The sequence below is a fragment of the Heloderma suspectum genome, chromosome 4, assembly GCF_057233095.1.
Source record: "Heloderma suspectum isolate Gila_16-S chromosome 4, 16-S_ref, whole genome shotgun sequence".
NCBI classification, from domain to species: Eukaryota; Metazoa; Chordata; class Lepidosauria; order Squamata; family Helodermatidae; genus Heloderma; species Heloderma suspectum.
In genome coordinates, this window is record NC_139461.1 from 252,004,331 (window position 1) to 252,023,188 (window position 18,858).

The window sequence follows — 18,858 nt, forward strand, 5'->3', positions numbered from 1 at the left end:
GGTATCGGCCGACACTCTCTTTCCAGCAGCCTCCTCGATACCGATCTCCGGATCGATACTGGACGGATCATTGGCAGGAACAATACAACTGTGATCGCTCCTGCTCTCCATCCCATGATTGGGATCGTTTCTCAGTCTCGTCATGTCCTCCTCATGGACAGCAACGTGATGCAGATTGGAGACTCAGGAGGTATAGCGACCTTTTCCTGGATCGCTCTCGTTACTGAGGAGCTACTTCTCCGTTACATACTCCATTTTAACCCGGACAACGACTGCGGTTCGAAATACATGACACTTTCTGTCCTCCTCCTCTGGTACCGAGACGTTCTACGTCTCTAATGCTACACCAATCCAGCCGGGACCGTCAAGCCCCTCCGCCTCCAATTCCACCTCACGGTGCGACTGATGTGGCACAGCGACCTGCCCCCTCCCAGGAATCCGGTGAGGACTATCAATCCAACTCCTCCTCCAATTCCTCAGTGCCATCCAGCGCATTCATCCAAAGCTCAGTATGGAGGGGTTTTCTTCAGGTACTTCACCGTACCAAAACGGGACAGAGGCCTCCGACCCATTCTAGACCTTCGGGACCTAAACAAATTTGTCGCTCCCAAGAGATGCAGAATGACAACCACAGCCACAATTCTCCCACTCCTCCGAAAGGGTTCATGGTTCACCATGGTCGATCTCAAGGATGCGTATTTGCACATAGCAATAGAACACTCACACAGAAAATTTCTCCACTTTGCAATCGAAGTGGAACCTTCCAGTTCAACGTTCTGCCATTCGGTCTCTCAACAGCTCCACGTGTATTCATGAAGTGTATGGCTGTGGTTTGTGCTTACCTCTGCCTCAAGGGAATAGAGATCAACCCATATTTCGACGATTGGCTGCTAGTGGACTCCTCTCGGGAAGCCCTATCGCGCGCTATTATGGTTGTTCCGAACCTTCTTTGGGTGCTGGGACTAAGGATCAACAGGGAGAAATCCCATCATACCCCCACACAAACAGTTCAATTCATAGGGGCCATCCTCGACTCCAGAACTGTCCGGGCGTACCTTCCTGCAAATTGTGTCAAAAACCTTGTTGCACATGCCACTTCGATATTCTGCGATCGCTGTGCCAAGGCATGCGACATTCAGTGCCTACTCGGTCATATGGCAGTGACAGTATCAGTTGTGGAATGGGCCCGGCTGCGGATGAGACCCCTGCAAAACTGGTTCTTCTGAACCTTTGACTTCACTGGCAACCCCCTCCTCATCACACTTGCAGCACCAGAGGAGGCTACTCTCAGTCTGAAGTGGTGGATGGACCCCAAACATCTGACCCAAGGGATGCCATTTCTCCCCACTTCTCCATCCAGAGTACTGACCATAGACGCTTCCTTACTAGGTTGGGGAGCACATTGCGGAACTTTACGAGCATAGGGTCTCTAGTCATCCACAGAAACACTGTACCACATAAATTTCCCGGAGTTGATGGCAGTTTGGAAAGCCCTCCGTGCCTTTGAACCATGCCTCCGACATCAGCACATCCAGATCCTCACAGACCACACCACAGTTCTTTGGTACCTAAACAAGCAAGGGGGAACACACTCCCCCCACCTCCTTTCTCTCACTCTGGACATTTACCACTGAGTAGTTACAAGGGACATTCGCCTGACCACTCTCCATATCGTGGGAGAAGACAGTCTCTTGGCAGACTCTCTCAGTTGCCTGCTCCGGTGCGCTCATGAATGGCAGCTGACCAGGACAACTCTGCAGCTGATTTTCAGGCAATGGGGTCGACCCGAGATCGATCTCTTCACGACTCCAGCAAACACGGCCTGCAGACAATTTTGCTCCAGAGTCGGTCAAGCATCACTAGGCGATGCCTTTTTCCTGGAATGGAAGGATCGCCTATTCTACCTCTTTCCTCCATTCCCACTCCTCACAAGGGTGATCTCAAAAATCAGACAGGAAGCCATGAACTGCATCCTAGTCACCCCTTGGTGGCCCAGGCAACCTTGGTTCAAAACGCTGAGAGACCTGTCGCAGGGACATTGCCTACCATTCCTGTGAATAGACAACTTAATTTCTCAGGACCGAGGTTGAATTCTCCACCCTGATCTCCACACCCTGAAGCTCACAGCATGGAGGGTCCAGCCCCTGGACATTGCTCCCCTCCGATCCCGGCAACAGTACAGGCTATACTCGATGCAGCAAGAAAGCCATCTGTGCACCACTTGTACTCAGCTAAATGGGCTTCATTTGTGAAGTTTGTGACTGACAGCAACTATAACCCTAACGACTATCCTCTTACGGATATTTTATGCTTTCTCCAACACTTATACAGTAAAGGACTGAAATATTCCTCCATCACAGTATATGCCTCGGCAATTTCTGTGATGAGGGGTAACATAGACAGGTGCTCTATCTTCAGCCACCGCTAGGGATGTACGAAAGTCACTTACCTTTTTGAAGGGTGATATTCACGGTGGGGGGGAGGCGCTCCGTCCCTCCACCCGAAATTCTATCTGGCCAGCTCTGCTCCGCGGAGATTCTGTGGCGCCACCAGCCAGGGCTGCCCACGGCCACCTGCAGCCGGACATCCGGTTGCTGGGCAGCCTGCAGGGACGCAAATGGCGGCGGCTACAGCGGTCGCCATTTGCGTTCCCTTTTTTTCGCCTTTTTAGCCTACGTAAATATTTACGTAGGCTATTACAGCAGAAAAAAAGGGGAACGCAAATGGCGTAGTGGGCGCCATTTGTGTTCCTTTTTTCCCCTGCCGTTTTAGCCTACGTAAATATTTATGTAGGCTATTATGGTGGGAAAAAAAGGAACGCAAATGGCGGCCGCTGTAGCCACCGCCATTTGCGTCCGCTGTTTTGTTTTTTGTTTTGCTTGCCATGATAGGCCACGTAAATATTTACGTAGCCTATCACGGCCTCCGCAGGGATGCAAATGGCGTCCCTGCGTTAGCCATGATAGGCTATGTAGTTATTTACATAGCCTATCACGGCTATGATGAGGAAGTGAATTCGCAAGTCAGTGCCGACGGCAGCAAGTAGGTGCTCCATTTTGTGCACCTTTTGTGGGGTGGGGGGGCGGGGGCTTCGTTCCGCCACAGATTTCGGGGGGCCAAATGCACTCGCATTCGGCCTCACCGAGATCTGTGGCAGAATTCTCTGACATCCCTAGCCACCCCTTATGCAAACAATTCTTGCGAGGACTGAGAAATTTGGCTCTCCCCATGAGAGACCTCATCCCTCAATGGGACTTGTCGCTAGTGCTCAACAGCCTGACATCTGCGCCATTTGAACCTCTTGCTACAGTGGACTTGAGGCTGCTTTCTTGGAATGTCACCTTCTTGGTAGCGATTATGACCTTGGGAAGAGAAAGCGAGCTCTCCGCTTTACAAATAGACTCGCCTTACACCATTTTTCACAAGGAAAAGGTGGTACTCAGGCCGGACCTAGCTTTCCTCCCTAAAGTGGTGATGGACTTCCATGTGAATCAGCCGGTTGTCCTCCCTGCTTTCTTTCCATCTCCGACTTCCGATTTGGAGAAGAGACTGCACGCTTCAGATGTCCGGAGAGCCATGGCTTTTTATAAATCACAGACCGAGTCTTTCCGTAAGTCGCAGTGATTGTTCCTGTGCTATGGGGGACATAATAAAGGCTCTCCAGCCTCCTCTCAAAAACTAGGCTCCTGGATAGTACAGGCTATTCGCTTGGCATACCACCTCTTGGGGAAAGACTTACCGCCTCGAATCCGAGCACATTCGACAAGGGGAATGTCGACTTCCATGGCTTTTACAAGAGGTGTGCCTCTAGTGGACTTGTGTAAGGCGGCTACCTGGTCTAAGCCTTCTACTTTTATAAAGCACTACAGATGTTCAGGCCCGAGCGGACTATGCCTTTAGCAGGGCTGTGCTTTCTTCGGTACTACAGTGAGACACCGACCCACCTCCAGTAAGTGAGCTTGTTATTCGCCCATATGTGTGATGCACAGAGACCACGAAGAAAAAGGTCAGGTTGCTTACCTGTAGCTGTAGTTCTTCGAGTGGTCACCTGTGCATTCACACAACCCTCCCACCATCCCAACTTCAGTGTCAACATGATTTGTTGGTACCGAGGTGTTCTTTCTCCTCGGTTCCAGACTGCTTTGCGGTCTCAAGGAACTGAGGGGAAGGCGGGAACTCACGCTATATATACCAGAGACAGTGGGGGAGGGGTTCCCGCCAAAAACTGTTCAGCTTGGAAGTTTCCTGAACACGTCTCTGCGCAGGCGCAGAGCCCATATGTGTGAATGCACAGATGACCGCTTGAAGAACTACAGCTATCGGTAAGCAGCCTGACCATACATTACATTAACAATATTACATGTTACACTTCCTAAAATAACTCCAGTGGTCCAAAATACTGTGGGGAGCTTTTCAGAGAGAAAAACGATAGACTATTTTCCTCTGTCAATGAACATCAGGATTCCACTATATCAGATGCTCCAGCTCAAGCAGAGTCTCACGCTGCAATGGCTGAATTGTCATCCTGTGCCAAGCAAGTGGGCAGAGCTTGCAGCTGTTCCTATAGTGATATGCTTGAGCAAACTTGCACTAGTACCAGGAGGATGGGATCACTTTCACGGCACCTGGGAAGTGCAGTTAGAGGGTGGGTTCATTTCCAGCATCAGTGCAAGATGTCTTTGTACTGGGTCTGGGGGCCTAGTGCTTGATCCTGGGCTTAACTGCTGCCCCCTCCCTTTCAGTTTAAAAGTCTGCTTTCAGTGTAGCATAATAGGGACTATAATCCAGGAGTGATATTTAAAAGTCCTGCTGTGTGGCCATTAAGTGGCCTATACACATGTATAAAGTGATTATACAGTGTATGGCCAATGGCTTTTGAGCAGCCATATTTTCTCATTTGACAGACTGAAGAATACTTGAAAATGTAGGTACAATCCCAGCCTTTGCTGACAACTTGGTTCATGCTACGCTTGTTAATAAGACACGTAGATTGATTTTTCATGACCCTGCATCTTGTGTGCCTTTTGGAAAGGAGAAGGGGAAATTTGATTGTTGTATCAAATTGGATTAATGAGCATCTGCTATGCAATATGTGGATCAAGATCTGTCATAGACTAATGAATGGCTTCCATCGACTTGAGCACTTTGTTATGAAATTGGAACGTGGGATACAAATCTTACAGTCAAAATGATTTTAAAATGTTATATAATAATAGCAAAGTAGTAACAATCATATTTGTTCTACTCTGTGGTGAAACAGTATGTGGTATACATGACTTTTCCTAGTTAGAGATGATCTTCAATGAAGAAAACGTAATGTGTGAAGCAGCTTCCGCGTGCACTTAATTGCACGGTACTGTGGTTAAAACGGTCAGTTCAGTATGTGCAGCCTTAGTGTGAGGAAGACAGAGCCAGTATGGCTTCCTCTTTCCAATAGGAACCTTCCAAATTGTACGTGGCTCCCCTCCGGCTAGCCACTGCTATCTTAAATGAGATTTTGTTGAGATGGAAAATGACTGACAGTTGCCATTCTCTCCCCGCCCCCCCCCCCCAATCATGTGACTAGTTCCTACATTCCTCCCAGGGCAGCAGAGTAGCTCTCCCTTCTTACTGTAGAGTTTGTTCAGCAGCACAACATGGATAATATGTATGTTCACTCAGAAATAAGTCCCACTGAGGGGCAAGCCACATGCTATGCTGCAGCTGCACATAAGGGAGTCCCAGTGGCCCCTTCTCCATCGCAAAGCACTCTCAGGCAGGGTGATATGCATCGGAGAATGGATAGGAGAGAAAAGAGTGCTTAGCATCCCCACCCCTTCCCAGCTACCTGTACCCTTGCCCCGGCAGTGTTCTGGATTCATATTGGTGAGGTAAACAGGGGTCCAGAATACTGGCAGGGCTAAAAGCTACAGTGGAGAGCAGTTTCAGGAGGAAAGCAGCTGGCCCAGAGAAATATAGGCACTCCCCTCTCCCCTTTAATTCAGTGCAAGTTGTCTCCTCTGAAGAAAGCATTGGATCGGAGAAAGGGCTGTCAGGACTTCGTTATATGCAGCAGCTGCAGTGTAATATGTAATTTGCCCCTGCATACAGTAGGACGTAACTCTCAAATAAGTGTTCAGAGGGTTGAAGCCTCTGTCTCCCACCAGTCATCTGTTTATGTGGACTTAATTAGTTGAGCTTGTTGTGCTTAGAAACCATAGATGCAGTTGCAGCAGCATCATTTATCAAATCCAGTGATGCAGTGCCTTTCTCCTTTTATTCTGAACTTTTTTTCTTTTTCTTTTTTTATCTTCTCATGTTTTCCTTGTCAGGTTAAGAAAACAATGGAAGCCACACTGCAGACTATCCAGGATATTGTCACCATTGAAGATTTTGATGTCTCTGACTGCTTCCAGTATAGCAATTCCATGGAGTCTGTAAAATCTACAGTCTCTGAAACGTTCATGAGCAAGCCGAGCATTGCCAAGAGACGGGCCAATCAGCAGGAGACAGAACAATTCTACTTCACAGTAAGACACCTGACTTTTTATGCACTTCCAGCAAAGCGGAAATACGTGGGAGCTAGAAAGCTGGGCTAATGAGTTGTCAGGATCATTCTTGTAGCGAATAATGAGAATGGCCCTCCTACAGGATCAATATCTGTCTGATTTTTATCTCCCACCCCTTTCAAAGCCTATATTATCTGTGTCTTTCTCGTTTGTTTGTTTGTTTATTAATAAATAAATAACATGTATAAGGCACCATTTAATTTCTTCTATACCGCCCCATAGCCAAAGCTGTCTGGGTGGTTCACAAAAATTAGAAACCATTAAAATACATTTTACTAAGTACAAAAACCATTTACATAAAAACATATAGCATGCACACAGACAACATCTATCTAAAAACAATTTTTAAACAATCAGCCGTAGACAAGCCAGGACCTGAGTAAAAACACATTATGTGCTGCCCAATGCATTCCAGGATTACACACAGGAAATGCTAAAACCTAATATCCCAATCCAGTTAAGAGCAGAAGACACATAGAAGCAGTATTCAGCAAATGTATTAGCGGGATGAAGAACCACACATGCCGTTGGATGTGGTGTGCCATACTTATAGTGAAAACCCTGCAGATTGGCTGTTTAGGAGGATAAGTGCGATGTGCTTCCTTTTCCCTTCCTGAACAGCTGATTGGTGCACTCTGTTGGAGCAGAGCATGTATGCAGAAGGGGTTCCCCCCCCATTGCTCTGTGACTGACCCTTCTAAAATGGATATTGTGATATTTAAATATTTTTACTTCTCTTAAAAAAGCAGATGTTACTTATGGAAATTGCTGTATATTGTATACATTACTTTGCACAGGCAGTTTATTTTGGGTCTGGTCTAGTAATAGGTTTATTGGAGAGCATATCATTCTCTTAGACAGGATCTCAAAACACTTCAGAAGTAGCATTAAATTAAAAGGTCTACTTGGAAAGTGAAAGTGAATTTATCAGAAATATGTGGGTGGGGAAAATGATTCAATTAAGAAGCAGTTGATGTCCCCTGCCTGTGTAAATGGTTATTTAATTGAACCTACAGGTGTTTTTTTTCGTAGGAAAAAACCTTTCTATTTTCATATGAGCAAGTATTAATTTTATCTATGCAGGGTACTTTTCTGTCACTGGTTTAAATACCATGCTTGCCCACAACCAGTGCCAATAATACTTGACTTCTGCCTCTGGGAAAGAAATGTGCCATTTATCACGCCACATACATACACCCAGGATAAATAAGTGGGGACTGAAAGAGGCTGCTATATGAATAGCCCCTTTTATTAGTCCAGTCAAACACTTGATTGATCTTCCATACGAGAGGCATATAAATACCCTTAATAAGAATTTCAGGCTTTTGCTTAAAAACATCAGATGTCTTGTTAAGCATAAAAATGGGTAGTGGCTGAGCACTGGTGGTGGTGAAGGAAGAATTGCAGGGAACAAAGAAAATGAGCCATCTATAGAACTTCGCATTTTAATATGACATGTGTTTGGCAAGAAGGTAAAACATGGACTGCTTTGAACACATTTGCCACCACTTCAGGGTGGGTCTGAATTAGACCTTAGAACCTTGACTTTAGAAAGGCACTGTGTTATTTGATGCTTTCTTTCTACTATCATGTTTATTTGTTTATTGCATCAACATTTTCTATAATGAGTCTGTATTGCCGAGTCCAAATTTAGGGATGCACTCCGAAACAGATGTACGTGGGGCTTAAGTTTATCTAGAGGTCAGTGAGACTTACTTAGAGGTGTATGAGATTGGGATCCATGTAAAAGTATAGCTTTTTTTCCAGTGTGTGTCCTGAACCAGCTCTTGTAGTCAGTATCACATCTTGAATGTTGATTATGAGTGGAGTTCCTCCAGTTCTGGAAGTCTTCAAAATGGCAAACACTTTATTATTATTTTTTTCAAACTTATTGCATGTTGCTGTTGTTGTTCAGTCGTTCAGTCATGTCCGACTCTTCGTGACCCCATGGACCATAGCACACCAGGCCTTCCTGTCCTCCGCTCTCTCCCGGAGTGTGCTCAAGTTCATATTCATTGCATCGGTGATGCTATCTAGCCATCTTTTCCTCTGCCGTCCCCTTCTCCTTTTGCCTTCAGTCTTTCCCAGCATCAGGGTCTTTTCCAGTGACTTTTCTCTTCGCATTAGGTGGCCAAAATATTTGAGCTTCAGCTTCAGTATCTGTCCTTCCAATGAGCAGTCAGGGTTGATTTCCTTTAGGATTCACTGATTTGACCTCCTTGCAGTCCAGGGGACTTGTAAGAGTCTTCTCCAGCACCACAGTTCGAAGGCATCAATTCTTCGGCGCTCAGCCTTCCTTATAGTCCAGCTCTCACAGCCATACGTTACTACTGGGAAAACCATAGCTTTGATTATACGGACCTTTGTTGGAAAGGTGATGTCTCTGCTTCTTACTATGCTGTCTAGGTTTGCCATAGCTTTGCTCCCAAGGAGCAAGCGTCTTTTAATTTCATGGCTACAGTCACAGTCTGCGGTGATCTTGGAGCCCAAGAAAATAAAATCTGTCACTGCTTCCATTTCTTCCCCTTCTCTATGCCAGGAAGTGATGGGGCCAGATGCCATGATCTTAGTTTTTTTAATGTTGAGTTTCAAACCAGCTTTTGCACTCTCCTTTTTCACCCTCAACAAGAGGCTCTTTAGATCCTCTTCGCTTTCTGCCATTAGGGTGGTATTGTCTGTGTATCTGAGGTTGTTGATAATTCTCCCAGCAATCTTAATTCCGACCTGTGATTCATCCAACCCAGCGTTTCTCATGATGTACTCTGCATATAAGTTAAATAAGCAGGGCGACAATATGCAGCCTTGTCGTACTCCTTTCCCCATTTTGAACCAGTCGGTTGTTCCATGTCTGGTTCTTACTGTTGCTTCTTGACCCTCGTACAGGTTTCTCAGGAGACAGGTAAGGTAGTCTGGTACTCCCATCTCTTTAAGAATTTGCCAGATCCACACAATCAAAGGCTTTAGCATATTGCATACTTTAACTTATTGCATACTTTGTTGCAAAAGTGCGGTTGAAAGAGGGCCATTAGGCTTGCAGATATATCTTGAAAACCTTTTCCCTTCAGGGACGAACCGCTCTAATACTATATACCTATTGCTGTACTCTCACACAAAACTACTCCATCTCAGAGGAGCATGACAGAATAAGGTGCAAAAGGGAAAATGGATTCACTCACACAATTAGTGAAGCTGTTCGGATGTAATGGCAGCATCCGATGGATTAAGTAACCCATGAAATGTTGGGATGCGCACAAACCGCTTCCAGTTGCCTGGAATAATCTTTGACTTCAACATTTATAGGTTGTTTCCATGATGTCCCAACCCAGGCACTTGGGGTTGTTCATAGGTTAAACAATTCCAGCTTAACCAATCAGTTCCTTAAAAAAAAGTCAATGTAAGACAATCCTGTTGTTGTTGTATCCTTAGGCCGGAACAAGGAATATAGAATGCCTGCAATGCATACTTTTTTTCTTTTTAACTTCTAATATAAAATGTGAAGGCAAAATAACACTGAATGACTTGCTTCTTTACCCTGTGATCCAAGCTATCATTTTTGCAAAGAATTTTAGCACTTTTTTCATGGACATAGGAGCTTTCTGAGAGATTCAGCATATATAACAGAAATTAGGAGGAGAGTGACTACTATTACTTAAGAGAGATAGAGGATATGTTGGTGGGTAGTTCACATTATTGGGATCCAGATAATCTCCTGTTCTGTTCCTTGGTCTGCTATAACCGTCCTTCTGACAGCAAATCTATTGCCCTGTTTCTGTGCTTCAGTGTGTCTTCTATAAAATAGGAATAAGAGCAATTTCATGCGTCACAGTGGTGTTTTGAGATACTTGAAATAGAAGCGCTGAGATGCTGGCAGGGGGGTAAGGTGTACGTGTAGCAAAAATAAATAGACATCTGAAGAAAGGATGGATAATTGCAGTTTCTAGTTAATTGCTATCAGTTGTTACTAATCATACAGAGCCCTTCACCTCTCAAAGTACTTCGCAGAAATCATAGAATCATAGAATAGTAGGGCTGGAAGGGGCCCACAAGGCCATCGAGTCCAACCCCCTGCTCAATGCAGGAAACCAAGTCAGAGCATCCCTGACAAATGGCTGTCCAGCCTCGTCTTAAAGGCCTCCAGTGTGGGAGAGCCCACCACCTCCCTAGGTAATTGGTTCCATTGTTGTATTGCTCTTACAGTCAGGAAGTTTTTCCTGATGTTCAGCCGGAATCTGGCTTCCTGTAACTTGAGCCCATTATTCCGTGTCCTGCACTCTGGGTTGATCAAGAAGAGATCCTGGCCTTCTTCTCTGTGACAACCTTTCAAGTATTAACCAAATATTTGGTTAAGCTTCATAAGATCCATAAGATTTCTGAAAGTATTATTTATAACCTTGCCTGTAATCAGTGCCATGCTGCCTTTTTTCAATGTGCTATTCTTTCTCCCTTTTTAATCACCAACAGTAGTGCAGCATTCTTATGCCCTGCTTTCCCCCCTAGTGCATTCTGGGAATTTCTCTGCTCAAGCTGAATGCCTGCCTCAGCTTTGATGTTGCTTTTTTTAAAAAAAGAACTGAGCTATCTGGATTCCAGAGTGGGGGTGGGTGGGAGTCAAGGATATGGCACATGTGACAGAAGGTTGTATTTCCATACAGCCTCAAAACCATAACACTGTGCCTTGTCAACAAAGCAGGAAGATCTCCATTGGTTTACACACTAACCTATTATCTGTTTCTCCTAACAGCAGCTTCTACTGGTAAATACCAAAGTTTGGGATGGTATTTGTAGCTGTGCAGTTGTGGAGAGGGACCATTATAAGATTCCCCTGGTATAAAATAACACATTCTTCCATCAGAAAACTTGGCAGCAGGGAACCAGCGCTATGATTTCAGGCTGCCTTTGCCTCCTTATGACTTCGAATGGGCTATAGCTGGACTAGAAGTGCTATAATCTTGGGGCTCAAAAGGTGTATTTCAAAATGTTAACTTGCTTGCATACACAGGCATACAAAGGATATGAAATGGAAATACCGGTCATTGATAGTGAAATATTCTCCAAAAAATGGGATCAGCGCTTGTATGTGATGTACTTAAAACAATTGATTTTATAGCCCAGTTTCTGAGTTCCTGCGCCAGCACAGCCATGCCTAGGATCAAGGGCATCCTTATCTGTAGTGCTATGACTTAGGGCCCCAGTTACTGTCCATTATGCCATATCCTGGTCAATCAATGGGAAGTTGCTGCAACAGACCATGCTGTTTCACTTATTAAGAACTCACAAGTAGGAGTGGCACTTGAAGAGGGCAAAAGTGGCTCATTCCACCAATTCCCAAGCTAGGTTACAGCTTTATCTGCAAGCTTGCAATTGGTGGTGCATTCAGACAATCTCAAAATCACAGTTTGGAGAATTGAGAACGAGCAGCAGCAAGCTTGGGGCTTGCGCATTCCCTCTTCCTTTTCCTCTCCACGCAAGGGGAGGGGATGAGAAGATTCCACTTCTAGTTAATGGCAAACTAAAGTGGCAAGCTCTGATCTTCTCAAGTCATGGTTTGCCCACAACCCAGCATCAAGCCCGTGTATTATATAGGATTGAACTGTTTGTTCCAATCATTGGGCTACACTGTAGAGTTTTTTTTAAAACAAATCCTTGTATAGCTATCTAATAGTTTAGGGTTCAGAGTCTCACCTTCAGGTTTAAATTGGCTCCAGGCAGGCAGTCATGTCTTATTATCAGATGGTTATTTATTTTAATGCTGCCTTGACTGACAGCAGGGAGTAAGCCACTGAACTGTGAACATGCCAGCGATGAAAGGTTTCTCTAATCACTGTGCTTTGGCATTGTGTTTCCTGCATGTCTCAGGGTAGTGTGGGTTGATTTCAGTGCTCATTTAAATCTTACATTTCTTGGCAGTTGTGTTAATTTTGCATTAAACAATGTGGTTAATTTGAAGGCCTCCTGAGAGCTTATGGATAAACTTTTTTGTGTGTTTTTTTTTTAAATACAGTATTGATAATACTTGATATTAATTCCTCTTCTCCCTCCCTTTGCCCTTATTGCTCTGATTTCTGACAGTTTGCCCTTTAAAGTGGTGAGTTTAATGCTGCTTATTTTAACTGCACAAAGTCATAATCTGTAACGCTGCAATTAGCTGGCACACTAAAATCTACAATATAGGAAGCTAATATTAAGTGAGGAATAATGTCAGTGATCTAAGAAATCTAGACACGTTGGTATTTAATGAACTTTGCCAAATAATAAGATTAAAGGATGACTAAGAGATTTCCAGTTAACTGTTTTCAAGGTTCTAATAGTAATGCTTGAATATAACCTAAACCTTCTTACAAACAACATCTGCATGTATTCTCTATCAGTACACTAAGAAGCAAAGAGCTGTAACTGTGAAATACAGTAGTGCAATTTCAATGAGATACAATTTTAAGCCACGAGGCAGAAGCTGACGTGCTTTGTTGCTAGAAGCCAGTGCCTATGCCAGGGTTGGGGGGGCCCTACCCAAGGTGCTCTCAGGTGCGCGCGCGCACACACACACACACACACACACACTGTCACCTTGGTGGACCCCACAAAAGCTTACCCGGGGCATGGAGGGGACAGGCTGCAACACTGAAAGCAATACAGCTCCAGCTGCCTGGTATTCTGTCAGCCTGGTGCTATGAAGGGACGCACCAAGTGAGGCAGCCAGCCCCCCGCTTCATTATTCCCGATGCCTCTAGGTTGCACCCTGATGTAGTATTTGTTGGCAGTGGGGCTTGGAGGCATTGGGGGATGATGGCAATGGCTTCTGCCGCCTGACTTTGAGCTTCTCTTCACAACATCGGGGCATTTTTTTAATTTAAAAAAAGAGGGAGGCTGGCAGAGCCCATAGGCTCCAGCATTTGTCCAACCATACTGGGTGCTGATGCTGGGCCTGATTGGCATAAAACCTCATATCCATCATGTGATGCACATGTCACATTCATGTTGTAAGTTTTTATGTCTTAGTGGTCTGTCAATGGGAAAGACTTCACCCTAGCATGTTGCGCAATTCATTTCATCCTATGCATATTTAGACAGAAAGAAGTCCTTCAACTCCCAGCATTCCCCAGCATGGCTGGCTGGGGAATGCTGGAAGTTGTAGGACCTTTGCGGGGGGCGGGGGGTCCTAAACTTGCATACGATTGCTCCCCTACTAAATTACCTCATCCCTCCTTTGCAGAAGCCACTCATGCTTTTCTTCTATTATTCTATTGTGGTGGCAATTGTAAAAGAACTAAGGAGGAAGGTGTTTCCTCTGCCCCTGTGTGCAGAAGAAAGGTATGTGCAGACATTAAAAAACTCTCAAGCAGAGGGAGTACATGTGGCACTTCCTTGGCTAGAACTTGAGAATAGGAGTGCCACCAGCATTCACGTAGAGACATTCCCAGAAGCAAGCGCCCCTACTTTAAAGCTTGGAATAGCACCAAGCGAAGCATAATAAAGGGGCCACGGTGGCTTAGTGGTTAAGACGCTGAACTGCAGACCGGAAGGTTGGCAGGACAGCAGTTCGAGACCTGAGTGCCGCGTGACGGAGTGAGCTCCCGTCTTCAGTCCCAGCTCCTGCCAATCTAACAGTTCGAAAGCAAGAAATTGCAAGTAGATAAATAGGTACCGCCTCGGCGGGAAAGGTAACAGCGTTCCGTGCACCTCGGTGTTCAGTCATGCCGGCCACATGACCACGGAAGCGTCTTCGGACAGCGCTGGCTCTTCGGCTTAGAAATGGAGATGAGCACCACCCCCTAGAGTCAGACACGACTGGCTGGGGACACCTTTACCTTAAGCATAACTGTGCTCTGCATCGTGCTTTGTGCAGGGCTGTGCTTGCTTTGATCCTGTGAGCCAGTGCTTCCTCCTGCCCCAAAGCCCAGAAACCTACCATGGACCACAGGAAGGGAAGCAGTGGCTGCTCCCCATCCTTAGTGAAGCATCTTTTCTCACTGGGGGTGGGACTGGGATGAATAGTCCCAGAATCCCCAATGGAAAAAAATGGATATTCCAGTATCATTTCCACAGGGGGCGGAGGGAGACTTCTACCTGCCAGGAATGACATACATAATGTCAGTTTCCCAGTGGGGATTCTGGTCCCAGTCCCAGCAAGAAAAAACATTCTGCTAGGGTTTGAGGAGTGGCAGGCATTTTGCAAGTGCCCTTTAAGCTTTTTGCAAGTATTCAGATCAAACGTTTGACAAAAAAAAAAGTTTGAGCATTTAGTTGGAAGACCCACAAAAGCTCATCCCTCTCAGAGGAACGCTCATGCCACCCTACTCTAAAATGTTCCTACTGCTGGTTCTTTGGGAGAGCAGGAACAGTATGTGTGACACTACAAATATAACCATTCAAAAGAATTTCATTTGCAAGTGAGCAACCTGTGTTTTTCTGATGTCTAGAAGTATGGGGAAAATGTCTTTGAGTCAATCTAGTTTGGATAAAATGAAGACAAGGTTTTGGAAGACATTAATATAAAATATTGCTTGCACATGGTTGAGGTTTTAAAAATTACATCAGATTTCTTTTTGTAAGAAATGTGAAGTTTTATTTGAACATGAATTGCATCAGTATGTTATGTTTATCCTTGCGAAATTCTAGGCATTCTGTACATGGGAGGACATTGTCAGACATTGACTGCTTTTCATTTTATGGCATTGTAAATTGGTCAGTGGTATGCAAATTAAGAACGTAGTGATGTCAAGAATTGGTAGAAAAATCCTATTGTGCTGGGAGAATCTGTTGAATGCAAGACATGCCTGTATATAGCAGTATGGTGATTAAGCTTTAATCATTTAAGGATCAGTGTGACTGAGCATGGATGAGCTCTGTATTTCATTTCCTATTATCTGTTACTAAGAGCTGAGGCTGACATAGGATATGATGAATAAAATGGAGTTTAAGAGGTTAAGAACACAATTGTATGCATATTTAGAAAAAGGCCCTACAACTCCCAGCTGGCTGGCTGAGGAACGCTGGGAGTTGTAGGACTTTTTTCTGTCTAAACATGCATAGGACTGCACCGTAAGTGTATGTGAGAGAGAGAAAGGGAGAAGGAGAGAACGTTCATTAGAAGCCTTTCAGTTTTGGTAAAAACAGAGTATTCGTTTAGCTTGTTGGTGTCTCATGGAAATTCAGTTGTGTTTATGTTTGGGATACTCTGATGTCCAGAAGTGCCAGATGTTCTGCTGCTAATGTGGATTCATAGTGAGCAAGAGGAAGCTGAGTTGGGCTATTGTCTTAGCCTTATGGGAAGGGACCTCAGCAGTCATCTAGCAGGCCTTTGACATGTAAACAGTTGCAGAGGTGAGTTCCATTGGGTTGGGTGCTGTTTTTATTTCTTTGATTGTGTTGTTTAATTCTTTTAATCTGTTTTTTATGATTGTTTTAATTAAGTTTATTTTAAATCTTGGTTTTTATTACTTTTAGCTTCCTTTAGCACCATTTGTTTATTTTTGGGGTGACAAGGCAGGGTATAAATCAAATAATGAATAAATAGTCCAACCTTCCGCTAATGCAGGACGACCACTATTACAGCATTCCTGATAGGTGGCCATCTGGCCTCTGCTTAAAGACCTCTAATGAAGTCTACTACCTTCTGAGGCAGTCTGTTCCACTGTTGAACAGGTTGTACCATAAAGAAGTTGCTCCTAATGTTTAGTGGAAGCCCTTTTTCTTGTAATGTTGAACTTGTTGTTTGGGTCTCTACCTCCAGAGCAACAGCAAACAAATGTGCTCCATTGTCTATGGGATGGCCCTTCAGATACTTGAAGACGACTATCCCATTGCTTCTTAATTGTCTCTTTTCCAAGCTAAACATACCCAACTCCTGAACATAGTAGCAAAATGAACTTTTAAAAAGACTAGGCAAACTGGGGGGGGGGGGAGGTCTACCAATGGCTGTTAGCCATGATAGCTAAATAGAATTCCCATGTTCAGAGGCAGCATAGCTTTGAGTATTGGATGGCCCCTGTGCCCTACTTATGAACTTCTGAAGGCACCTTGGTGGCTGCTGTTGGAAACAAAATGTTAAGCTAGATGGTTATTCATTGTTCCAGAAGGGTTTTTTAGCTTCAGATATGCATTATGAGTTATGCTCTGCAATCAACACATAATACCTCTCATTTATCCATATTGGGTTGGGAACTGGTGATTTTTTGTGTCTTGGTTTTTATTTTGTTTCATTTTTTGAAAGCGTCTCATCAGTGGTCCAAGGCCTGTACAAATTTTTCTACTACTTTAGCGATGGAGACTTAACCAGCATACTTTGCAGTACTCCCTGATTGCCAGCCAGAATATGCCATTAACCTCCATTTTAAAATCCACAAAATGAGGCAAAGAGGAGAGCAAGGATGTGATATTATTCAGTGAGGTCAGAGTTCTATTAAGGTTGCCTTTGTTGGCCAATTCTGCGTTCCTGTGATGCAAAACCTCTGTGTCTGATACGATCTATGAAAGCTGCTTCACACAACTAAGCCATCCTGTGTTAGCTTTGTGTCTCTGTGTGATAGTCTTGATTATACAGGTTTTAGTTATTGCATGGGAGACATGGTGGTTTGAGTTGCCCTACACTCCTTGTCACATAGGAAGTTTCAAATGGATTAGGGCAACAAACAAGAATATGTAGACTGTCTTGGTCCATTCTGGTCCCTTGTTTGAGAAATAAATATTGACCTTTGGTGTGTGTTTTTTTAAAATTCCAACAGAAGTTGAAGGAGTATCTGGAAGGGAGGAACCTCATCACCAAGCTTCAGGCCAAGCATGACCTCCTTCAGAAGACTCTGGGAGAAAGTAAGTCTGGAGATCACTTGTCATTGTGTCAGCCCATCCCTTGTAATTACTGAATTAGACAGCTGGCTGAACATAACAGTCTTGGATTATCAATGCTAAGTGGACAAAGTCATATTTTATGGATTTATTATTCTATCCCTACAGTGCTGCTTAAATAATGGTGAAAGGGAAGTGCTTAATGAGCCAATAATGTGCATCATCTATTTAAGTGAAGCATATGCCCATTTTCTTCTGCCCCACTTCCCCCACCCATCATAGCATTTCCACAGAATCAAATTGGGGTAATCTTTGTAATTATTTTTTTCCTGGCATGCAAATATTCTTTCATTTAGGGGGGTGCTTTTATCATTGGGTTTGCTTTTTATCTCTGTGTTTTAGAGCACTTCAGGAGAACGGGGTTTACAGGTAGAATTGGGTTGCAGTTTGGAATGCACAGCATGTTGGAACTTCACTGAACTGGATGGACCACCAGCACTTGCAGCTGAAATTATTAGTTGTCTCTAACACCAATGATGAACCCAAGGTGCCATCAGAAATTATGTATCTGAGCATTCATGGAAAAACCCATCTGTCCAGCATCTGGGGAAAGGCAAGATTAGATAATCTGAAATGCCTAGGCACAGTGGATTTCTCTGTTCATATGACAGAGAAGACCAGCTCCTAGTTGCGAGGTAGCCCTCTGTATTGATCTGCTGTCCATTTACAGGATTCAGGTCTGTGGGGAGAAGAGCTAAATCAGAGGATTCTTTCTAATTATTCTTTCATTAATGTGAATGATCTAGAAAGTGCTTTGTATTCTGGATCCACAAATGTGGTTGGATGAAGCTGTAGGTTATTTTTAAATTGACTATTCTGTAGGAGGCAGAAGAGGCAGTAGGCTTATTTTCCAGGTTTTCTGACAAAAGAAATTATTCAGCTATCATATAAGTGAAACAAGTCAGAAAAGCCATTTCCTTGGAGTATTTCACTCCTGAGTATCTCTATTTAATATGCAAGCTGCCCCTGTGACGAATCACATTCCTGGGTCAAAACTGACTTCTGCATTCCAGCTTATAGCTCCTCTTAACCTGCTTGCCCCCCTTAACTGATTCCCTGATGAGAGAGGAAGAGGAAAGGTGAATGTATTTCTTGTCTGACTTTCAAAAGTCAGAATGCCCCTTTTCCTTGTGCCTACTTTGTAATGCTTTTGTGAGTGGGTTGGAGGTGGGTTGCAAGGATCTTAGTCCCTGAGTTTTAGCTATTTAAAAAACAACATAGATACAGTTATCTACAAAGACAAGGAAGATAGAAAAATGTATTTTTCTCTGACCCTAAGTCAGAACACTATAAAGTGAGGGAATGTTAGATGTTAATTCTAACCCCAGTTTATAAATGCTGTTGAATTAAGGAGTGAGTGATTGAAATCCTTTTGCAATTTTGGCACTGTTTCCTTGAGAGAGATTGCTTGGCAGACTGCAAAATACGACTGGTTGTCAAACTTCAGAGGAACTTGGATTTGCTTTGT

General features: G+C 44.2%; 1 protein-coding gene across 5 annotated transcripts in view; it reads left to right on the plus strand.

Moving 5' to 3' along the window:
- The window catches only part of SRGAP2 (SLIT-ROBO Rho GTPase activating protein 2), a 230,731-nt gene that overhangs the window by 163,081 nt on the left and 48,792 nt on the right, over positions 1–18,858 (plus strand). For all 5 annotated transcript variants that reach the window (XM_084853307.1, XM_084853309.1, XM_084853308.1 and 2 more), the window contains 2 exons: positions 6,312–6,509; positions 17,270–17,354. In XM_084853307.1, the coding sequence (XP_084709433.1) occupies positions 6,312–6,509; positions 17,270–17,354 (283 nt within the window). The remainder of the gene's footprint in view (positions 1–6,311; positions 6,510–17,269; positions 17,355–18,858) is intronic.